The sequence below is a fragment of the Neofelis nebulosa genome, chromosome 14, assembly GCF_028018385.1.
Source record: "Neofelis nebulosa isolate mNeoNeb1 chromosome 14, mNeoNeb1.pri, whole genome shotgun sequence".
NCBI classification, from domain to species: Eukaryota; Metazoa; Chordata; class Mammalia; order Carnivora; family Felidae; genus Neofelis; species Neofelis nebulosa.
Genome location: NC_080795.1, coordinates 6,532,576 through 6,543,120, shown reverse-complemented (window position 1 = coordinate 6,543,120; position 10,545 = coordinate 6,532,576). Strand labels below are relative to the sequence as shown.

The 10,545-nt window shown below is 43.8% G+C and overlaps 1 protein-coding gene across 1 annotated transcript in view; it reads left to right on the top strand.

The window, feature by feature from the left end:
- Positions 1–2,513: 2,513 nt before the first annotated feature.
- The window catches only part of LYPLA1 (lysophospholipase 1), a 30,407-nt gene continuing 22,375 nt past the window's right edge, over positions 2,514–10,545 (top strand). Inside the window, exons 1-2 of the mRNA XM_058699573.1 lie at positions 2,514–2,712; positions 3,619–3,650. Coding sequence (XP_058555556.1) covers positions 2,644–2,712; positions 3,619–3,650 — 101 coding nt within the window. The 5' untranslated portion in view covers positions 2,514–2,643. The remainder of the gene's footprint in view (positions 2,713–3,618; positions 3,651–10,545) is intronic.

The window sequence follows — 10,545 nt, the reverse complement described above, 5'->3', positions numbered from 1 at the left end:
TGACGTGGGGCTTGAACCCACGAACTGTGAGATCATGACCTCAGCCGCAGGTAACTGACTGAGCCACCCAGGCGCCCCTTAGAGTTTTTGTTCTTTTTTTTTTTTTTTTTTAATTTTTTTTTTTCAACGTTTATTTATTTATTTCTGGGACAGAGAGAGACAGAGCATGAATGGGGGAGGGGCAGAGAGAGAGGGAGACACAGAATCGGAAACAGGCTCCAGGCTCCGAGCCATCAGCCCAGAGCCTGACGCGGGGCTCGAACCCACAGACGGCGAGATCGTGACCTGGCTGAAGTCGGACGCTTAACCGACTGCGCCACCCAGGCGCCCCTAGAGTTTTTGTTCTTAAAGGAAACCCCAAAATGGCTTCTTTCTCCATCTATTGTTTCTCAGTGGCCTTAAGGCAAAATGATCAATATTGCCAAATGGCAGAATTTGGGGCACGAATTCCGACCCCCTTCAATGTCACATGTACGGGAGGGTTGGTACCTCAAATTGCCATATTTCTTTTATGTTCCTGGATTTTCCTGCATGTCTATTCTCCCACGCGCATGAATTTTGGAATTATTTTATGAAATTAGAAAATTTGATTGGGATATTCAAAAATAATTGTTATCAAAGTATAAACTATTGGGATTTTATTTTTTTTTCAACATTTTTTATTTATTTTTGGGACAGAGAGAGACAGAGCATGAACGGGGGAGGGGCAGAGAGAGAGGGAGACACAGAATCGGAAACAGGCTCCAGGCTCCGAGCCATCAGCCCAGAGCCCGACGCGGGGCTCGAACTCACGGACCGAGAGATCGTGACCTGGCTGAAGTCGGACGCTTAACCGACTGCGCCACCCAGGCGCCCCTAAACTATTGGGATTTTAATTGGAAGTACATTGTGTTAGTAACTCTGAGCAAATTAATAACCTTATAACAGTGCATCTTCCTATCCAATTATTTGCTCTTGTACCCTGGTGCCTTCATGCTTTTTCTGATATAGGTCTGATACATTCTTGTTAAATTTTGCTTGAATACATTTTTTTAAACTTCTATCGCAAATATTTTCTCTTCCATTAGATATTCTAACCAGGTATTGTTTGTAGACGGAAAAACCACTCATTTTTGTATATTGATTTAGTAATTAGCTATATTGCTAAATTTTCTTGTAACTACTCTTAAGTTTTCCCTATTTTCTGTTAATTCTGAAAATAACTATAATTTTGTCTTTTTTCCATTATAATTCTTTCATTCCCTTACGGGAGGAAAAGAGAGATCAATTAATTAGAACATTAAGGTTCTTTAGAGGATGTGTGACTTGGGAGAATCTCGCAGGAATAGTAGCATTTGGATAGGGAGGGAGGGGCAGGTGACTGAAATACAGGAAATTGAGCAGTTCAACTCCCCATTGTTGGAAGTTAATCGTTAGAACGGATTGGTGCCCCGGGGAACTATACATATTACATCATAGAAAAAGTCACATACTAGGGAATATGTCGTGGTCACAGTAAGAGCTAAAGTTTTTCTCTAGATCACAGCCAAATGCTTAAAAGCCTGACATAAACACGTATACTCTTATGTGAAATGAGTCACATTATCATTTTCAGTAAGTCAGCACCAGCAACATTTTTGAATTCTCAGCACTCCAATCCAAGATACGAGTCATAAAAACAGTACCAGTAAGATTCCCCAACCCTTCAGCATTCTGGTTACCATGTGAATTAAAGTGCAGTGGGTTTTTGAGACTCTTTTGTTCACCAGCTTCCTTCCCTACCTTAGGCGCTACTCTCTAAAGATTGTATAGATCCTTTAAGTTTCTCCACTGAATTGCTAACTTCTGAAGGTCAAGGCATTTTGGTTTTAAGCGTTTCTGCCTCTTGTCGCCTCCCGGATACACAAAGTGATATAATTTGAGCCACCGTGCAGAAAAGGGCCATCCAATCTTGTGCTTAAATCGGTACAGTGTTAATAGTCGTCAGTCATAAATTGTGGATCCACAATCGAGTGCTTTCCTTTTCAGGTGAAGTTTAAAGGAGGAGGGGAGTCCACCCCCAAACTGCACACTAGCAGAGCCCCGAATGGAAATACGGCACAAGCTCCACCGGCCTCTCCCAGTCCAGTCCTTCTTGACTCTTACGAACTGAGTACAGCCCTGGCTTCAGGAGACAAAGGAATATCCGCGACTGGGTACGACGACTGGCTTCGGGGATAATTATTTTCATTACGGGGCCCCAGGAGCGGAGGATAAAGCTGGGCTCCGGGGACCACGCGGCTGGCCTGGGCCTCCGAGCCTTCCCCGGGGTGCCCGGGACGCCTCACGGGCAGGAGCGCCGCGTGGCCACCCGCACCGAGCGCTCGCGGGCCGCGGGGCACCAGAAGGTCCGCTTCGGTCGCAGCCAACCGCGCGCACGGAGAAGCCGGGCATTGTGACACGCCGGCCGAGCGGGCGGCGGGGGAGGGGCGGGCCGACCGGCGTCTCGCAGCGCGGGGGCGCGCGGAGCCGGCGCAGGGCGGCCGGGCGCCTCGTTGGCGCGCACGCGCCTGAGCGCGCGCCCGGAGGGGCGGGCCGGGACTCGCCGCTCGCACGCCCTTGGGCCGGCGCCGGGCGCCCGCTCTCCGTTCCGCCGCCGACGCGCGCCGTCAGTCGAGCCGGTGTATGTGCGGCAATAACATGTCTGCCCCGCTTCCCGCCATCGTGCCCGCCGCCCGGAAAGCCACCGCTGCGGTGAGTGGCGGCGGCCAGGGTTCGGAGGGGCCCGCTCGGCCCGCCGCCGGCTGCCGCCTCTCGCGCGGGGTCGGCGTCGCAGGCCGGTGGGCGACCGGTGGGTGGGCGCGCTCCGCCCTGCCCCTCGTGGGGGTGGGGGTGGGGTGGGGAAGAGCGGCTCGGCGCGTGCGGAGCGCGCCGGGGTCGCGGCCGGCCCGGAGGATTCGCCTCCCTCCCGCTCAACGGCCCCCGAACCCGAGTCCTCCGCATTGCGGAGCGAGTGCGGCCCGCCGGACCCCCGGAACCCTCCCCCCCCCCCCCCCCGTCCCAGCTTGGGGACAGTGGCGTTAGCGGACAAGCGCCTTAACACGAGGTGGCTTTCTAACATGCTTCTGTCTCATTTGTGATGAGGGAATGCTTTATTTTCTTACCTCGCACTCTTGTTCTAAATTAAAGAAGTTTGAAGATTTCGTGTCTCCCAAAACCAGAGGTGCTGTTTTTTGGTTTTTGGGTGTTTTTTTTTTTTTTTTTTTTTTTTAGGAAACTTGGGTATGAGGATCTCAAACTTTTTATCCCCGCCCGGAAGTTCCTTTTTGCGATGGAAAAATTCGGCACCCTATGCGAAGCTTGCATGGTTTGATTGGAAAGAGACAAAGTCTTTTTCTTAACATGGGTCGACATTTGCACCTAGGAATGTCTACTTGGGACCTCTTTTAAGTGCTAAAACGCCACCTTGATTATCTTAGGAACTCGGGGAGAGAAGTTAAAGATTTTCGTCACTTAAGAGGTCTGTAGAGATTGATGAACTTGCTGAAGGCAGTGCTCTGTAATTGGGGCATCATCCACCGTAACCGAGGCCTCAGTGTCTAACGCTTCTCTGTGGGTTTGTTTAGGCATTGCTTATTAATTTTCCCTCTTCTCTTTTAGGTGATTTTCCTTCACGGCTTGGGAGATACAGGGTAGGTACCGCTGGTAGTAAGAGTAATGAAATGGGGTTATGCAACCCTACTTACACCATCAAAGGTTTGTTTAAGGCCTCGGGGATTGTATGAAAAGAAGATTGCTGTTAGTCCTACTTCTTACAGCCCAGGAATAAGATACAACCTTTTCATTTTTGAATTTTTCTCTCATCATCTTAAATTTGTCATGTTTCGTCTCCTGTTTCCGGAACATATTAAAGTTGCAAACTCTTCTCCCGAGTTGCTGGGGGTATTGGATGCAAGAGGTAGGCGGAATGTTTGTAGAGACAGTGTGCAATTGAGAACTTTCTCCAGGAGTTAAAATTGCAGGATGGGCTGAGAAGTAGTTGGTTTTGGTAAGACACGTAATAGCAACGTGAGGTCTACGGTGTTCTGATTGAGAGCTTAGATAGTCCCTTAAAAGAAGAAATCAGTTGAAGTGCAGGGGAGACCACTCAAAGATTTATTTGGAGGCTGATGAGCCAAATTTTGTTGTGCTAACTTTAGTCACATGATTTATCTTTCCCTTAGGCTTTTTCTGTATTGAGAGGTGTGTGTTTTGGAAAGGTTTTTGTTTTTTTTTTTTACTGTTTTATTTTTGAGACAGAGAGAGAGAGAGTGCGAGCGGGGGAGAGGCAGAGAGAGAGGGAGACACAGAATCTGAAGCAGGCTCCAGGCTCTGAGCTGTCAGCACAGAGCCCGAGGCAGGGCTCGAGCTCATGAACTGGGAGATCATGACCTGAGCTGAAGTTGGACGACTGCATCAGCGAGGTGCCCTGAGAGGTTTTTGTTTTTAATGTAAAACAGTGATTATCAGGGGCACGTGTCTGGCTCAGTCAGTAGAGCCTGTGGCTCTCTCTCGGTCTCAAGAGTGGTGAGTTCAAGCCCCACATTGGGTATGGAGGGATAAACCAGTGATTACCAATTTGAAACTTGGGCAAAATTACAGAACTGGAGGAAAACTGAAGATAGATAAATTTTGGATAAAGTAGCCAAAAACCATTAAATGTTCTTTCCAAGGAGGTGTTGGGCTAGATGAATTGTTAAAAGTGACTCCTGGGGCGCCTGGGTGGCGCAGTCAGTTGAGCGTCCGACTTCAGCCAGGTCACGATCTCGCGGTCCGTGAGATCGAGCCCCGCGTCAGGCTCTGGGCTGATGGCTCAGAGCCTGGAGCCTGCTTCCGATTCTGTGTCTCCCTCTCTCTCTGCCCCTCCCCCGTTCATGCTCTGTCTCTCTCTCTGTCCCAAAAATAAATTAAAAACGTTGGAAAAAAAAAAAAGTGACTCCTAATATTCTTTTATGTCTACTAAGTAGAGGTGCATGACACATACCTTGTATGGAGCTGGGGAACAGGTTGCAGGACTCTTTCTGCACGTTTCACAATCACGTTGTCTTGTGAAAATGACAGACTTTTTTTTTTTTTTTAACTATTATTTAACTGAAGAGAGTCTCACAGCTCTTTTACAACCAATCCCTGACAAGTCAAGGAGGAACTTGCTACCCTGTAACTTTCTCTTTAAGGAGACCCAGGCCTAAAGAATCAGTCCAAGAGAAGAAAAAGCTTCAGTGTAGGAAGATTCTCTGTAGACCCCAATTTAGCCAGATTCCATCCATGAGCTGACGTTAGACTGAAAATGATGAAGGAAATGTGAGATTAAAATTACCAAGAGCATCCAGGCATCTTGACCAAGAATTAAGTTTATGTAAAAAATTAAAGGTCTCCAATTCTAAACATACTTCATGAGATAAAAGCTGACTCTAAATTGGTCCCATGAATACATGGTGAAATTCAGAAGCAATCAATCTGACAAGTGGCAATTTAATGTTTAAAATATGGGTTAAATTGGCGGGTGATGGGGATTAAGTGATTTTGTTCGTTGCTATAAAATTGGGCAGGTTTTGCCTTTTTTTTTTTTCTTTTTGGTTAAGACTTTTGTAGAACCAGCCAAGGTATACTGTCTGGTAACATAGGTCTCCAGGTCTGTGTCTTTTAGATTCCTCTTGAAAAAAATGGTGACCAAATATGATTGGAAGACCCATGTAATTCTATATTTTGACAATTCTAATATATAATTTCCCCCACATTTTTGTTTCTGAGATTGGTGCTCATTTTACTACACGTGTGTTTATTGTGGTGGTGATTTTTTTTTTCCCCTTAAAAAGCTGTTTTTTTCAGTGGTGTCTCTTATTTAGATTATGTCTTACTGTCCAGGAAATACGAAGTGGCATATTGTCCTCTTGAAAAATTTTATAGCATATGCACTAGCATGTTTAAAATTCTGAAAAGTTTTGGGGCGCCTGGGTGGCGCAGTCGGTTAAGCGTCCGACTTCAGCCAGGTCACGATCTCGTGGTCCGTGAGTTCGAGCCCCGCGTCAGGCTCTGGGCTGATGGCTCGGAGCCTGGAGCCTGTTTCCGATTCTGTGTCTCCCTCTCTCTCTGCCCCTCCCCCGTTCATGCTCTGTCTCTCTCTGTCCCAAAAATAAATAAAAAACGTTGAAAAAAATAAAATAAAATAAAATTCTGAAAAGTTCTGCTGTAAAGAAACACTTATGATAAAATGTTGCTAATAACATGTATAATAAACTGTGAAACTAGTATTCAAAGAAATATGTTTTAGACTATACTGTATGGTGTGAGATCACAGATTTCCTTCTAAAATAAGAGTAGCTGTTAGGATTATGAAAATGTTATATTAGTATTGTAAACAAATTCAAACTGTAAATATGAGAGGAGAATGAAAATTAGTTGAAATCCAAAAACCCAGAAGTACTTATTTTTGATAGCAATTTAAAAAATGTTGCATTTTGAAGTATTTTCAAATTTGTGGAAGAGTTGCAAGAATAGAGATTGCTCAATACCTTTTACCCAGATTCACTAATCTCTGTCTATTGAATAGGTTACTATGTTTGCTGAACCCCCTGAGAGTAAATTGCAGTTATCCTGATTCTTTATTTCCAAACCCTTTAGCATGTATTTCCTAAGAACAAGGAGAGTCTTTTACGTAACCCCAGAACAGTTCATCACGTTTGGGAAATTGAACACTTAATATCATTGTCTAATACAAGAGTTATTCAGACTTTACCTGGTGATACATCCTGTTCATTGCATCATGTCAGTATGCAAGTGATAGCATTTGTCCCCTTGTTGTTTACTTGGATCACTTGAGCAAGATGGCATTTTCCGGGTTTCTCTACTGCAGTTATTGTCCCTTTGTAGTTTAAAAAGCAACTTGTAGGGAGATACTTTGAGACTTTGCAAATTGTACGTTAAGCTTTCACCCAATGTTTTTAGCATCCATTGATGATTCTTGCTTGACTCAGTTGTTAATATAACGATTTTCTAAGTCTGTCACTCTTTATGTTTATTAATTTGCCCCTACCCATTTTTTTGTATGGACTATAAATTTAGGGAACGGCATTTCATCATTGTTACTGTGTTTTAAAATTTTTAGCTCTTTGAAAACAACTGTAAATTTACATAAATGTTTAACAGAAGTAGTATTTAGAGCTCCTGATGCTCTTCCTCTCAGATTACCCAGTTGTTAACATCTCTGGAACAATTGGGACATACTGAAGAAGTATTGCCTCATTACTCTATAAAATTTCAGTGTGTATCTTGTAAGTACAGGAACATTCCCACATCACCACAGTTAACCATCAATCAGGAAGTTAACATTGATCATCAAATATCTTGCTTTTGTCATCACATTTTCTTGATTTGACCCAATCATGCCTCTTACGGGCCCAGGATCCGATTCAGGATCCCATGTTGCGTTATCATGTGCCCTTAGTCTCCTTCAGTCTAGAGCAGTCTTTCCTTGTCTTTCATGACTTGACACTTTTTGAGAATACGGGCCAATGACTTTGTGGACTGTCCTCAGTTTGGGTTTATGTAATGTCTCCTTCTGACTTAAGCCTTTTTTGACAAAAATAACACAGGTGTTGCTGTGTTCCTCTCTATGGATTGTATCAGACACATACTGTGTTGGTTTTTGTTCACTGGTGATGCTACATTTTCTCACCTGGTTAAGATAGTGTTTGCTCCATTTCTCCACAGTAAAATTAATAAGTGTGTTTACTTAAGAATATTTTGTGGGGGAGATGTAGCAGACCATGAGTCTGGAGTTCTTTCTTGTCCGGCAAGAGAGCAGATGCAGAATTGAAAGGCTAGTGTTCGGGAGGAGACAAGAGCCCTGAACAGGGGTTTTGTCTCCGGATTTATTGAGCTCATAAGATATTACTCACGTGGTGAATGTGAAGAAAACAAGATCTTACACACGTGAACGTGGAGAAAATAGACAGTAATCATTAACTTGTGTGGAAGAAGCAAAGGGTCTGGAGGGCAAGTGGAGTTTGTAATCAAAGAACAGTAGTATGTTGGCGTCAGATGGACAGTAGTTTCCTGCAGGTGATGTAATAAGCTGCTGCTGATCCCATTATAATGTCCTGCTAGCTATCCTCGGGTGCTTTCTCCCCCATGGTGGCAGCTTTCCACTCTAAGCTTTTTTCTAACCCATTTATGTAAGTAGAACCTATTTCCCCACAGGGAGATGCTTCGATATTATGAAAACATGTTTCTCGCCAAATTTTCACCTATGGATTTAGTGTCCATTAATGATTCTTGTCCATACCTATTATTGTGAAAGTTCCAAATGATGATCTTTTCAAAAAATCCTTCATTCTAGATTTATTCATTGGCAACTCTCCCTTCTCCCTTACTTATTATGTATTCATTTATTCATTTTAAAGTGTCAAATCAGGACAGACTCTTGGATTGCTGTTTTACTCTGAGGGTTACAAACTTAAATCTATCGTATTTTTGAGGTCAAATCGTCTTGTAGTTGGCTAGCGGGAGCCCCTTCAAGCTGCTCTTATGGGACACGTCTCCATCATTCCTTGAGCACTTCCCTGCTTTCTGATACAGCAAGATTTGTTCCAGGATCATCTTATATTTTTCCTACTTCAGTCCTGGGACTCAGACATTTTTTTCAAGAGCTCTGGTTCCTTTTCATAGAGTATTATTTAGGAACCTAGATCTGAGTGCCGGATGTGCTTGTTGAAGGAATCGTTACTTCTAGATCCTTTCCGTAGACAAAACTGGAAGTGTAGCTACATAACATAGGTGTGTAGACACACATCTATATCAGTTTTGAAATTTACATATATTAAAATTTGGGGCTTTATACTGATTTCCTCCAGTTCCAGTCAGCCCCACTGGGATTATGCTAGCCTTCCCTCTTTCCGTATTTGTAACTCCATAAGAAACCTGGCTTCTGTTCTGCAATTTTGGCCAGTAGTGCATTTTGGCATTGCCTCATCACCCCTCCAGGTGCCCCCCGCCCACAGCTTTGCTTCATACATGGGAACCACCTCCACACCTGACCGCCCTCCTGCCCCCACACAGCTGAATGTGACACTTGAAAGCTCAGTTCCAGTTAAGGGGAGCAGGGAAGGAGAAAAGGCCAGGTGGAAAACTTGGCCCTCTTCATGTAAACTTCCCTCCATATGTTCCAGGAGTTACTGGTCTGTATTACCAATCTACATGAGAATTTTCTAGGCTGTGGAGATTTTAAAGCTTAGAAAAGAAAGTTTCAAAAGAAAAAAAAAAAAAGACCGGGGCGCCTGAGAAGCTCAGTCGATTAAGCAGCTGACTCGATTTCGGCTCGGGTCAGGATCTCATGATTCGGGAGATCAAACCCTGCATCGGGCTCTGCACTGGTAGTGCGGAGCCTACTTGGGATTCTCTCTCTCTCCCTCTCTCTCTCTGCCCCTCCCCTGCTTGCACGTGCGCTCTCTCTCTCTCTCTCTCTCTCTCTCTCTCTAAAAATAAATAAACATTAAAAAGACAAAAATAAAGTTTCAAAGACAAATGTTTAAGTAGATTAAGTCTTAACTGAGAGATCAAGTAAGATCAAAAATAATATTGAATTGGCAACATGGGTATATTTTGTGACCGTTCATTTGCAGGTCTTTCTGTAATCAAGAACTAAGAGAATTGTAGAGTGGGATTTGGGGATCATTTAGTTACAAGGACTAGAAAACTGTTCAACTAGTTTATACAAAATTTATGGAAGGATACAAGATAGCTCATTAGCATATAAGCTCCAAGAAGGCAAAGATTTTTTTTAATTTCATTGAAATAAAAGTCACCTGAGAACACAGGTTTTTTGTATTTAACTTAATGCTTACCATACCATAAAAGTCACCTGAGAACACAGGTATTTTCTATTTAACTTAATACTGCATCCTCAGGGCCTGGACACTGCTGGATAAGTAGAAGAACTAAGTGTTGAGTAGATAAATGAATGAATGAGGAATTAAGGCGCAAGACCTATGATGGGAATTGGTCACCAAGTATATTAAGTTTCCTAGGGCTGCCATAGTAAAACACTACGAACTAGATGGCTTAAAGCCACAGAAATTTATTCTCACAGTTAAAGAAGTTAGGAGTCCAGTGTCAGGGTGTCAAAAGGACTACAAATGCTCCCTGCAAAAGCTGTTGGGGAGAACCCTGTGCCTCTTCCAGGTTGTGACAGTTCCTTGGCTTGTGATAGTTACTTCCAGTCTCTGCCTCCCTCCTCACATGACCATTTTGCTGTTAATCTGTGTACTTTCCTCATTTTTTTTTTTCTCTCATTTCTAATAAGGACACCAGTTGCTAGATTTAGGGCCCACCCTAATCCTAATAAATCCCATCTTGATCCTTAACAGATGACATCCGCAAAGAGCCTATTTCCAAATAAGGTCACATTCTGATGTTCCAGGTGAACATGAATTTTGGTGGGTACTATTCAGTCAACTGCATGCACCAAAGCGCCTTTCATCTCTCTGCTTTTCATCCCCTTGTGGTCTCTTACTTTTGCTTCTTTCTGTGTATTTGCACAATTTCCTCAGC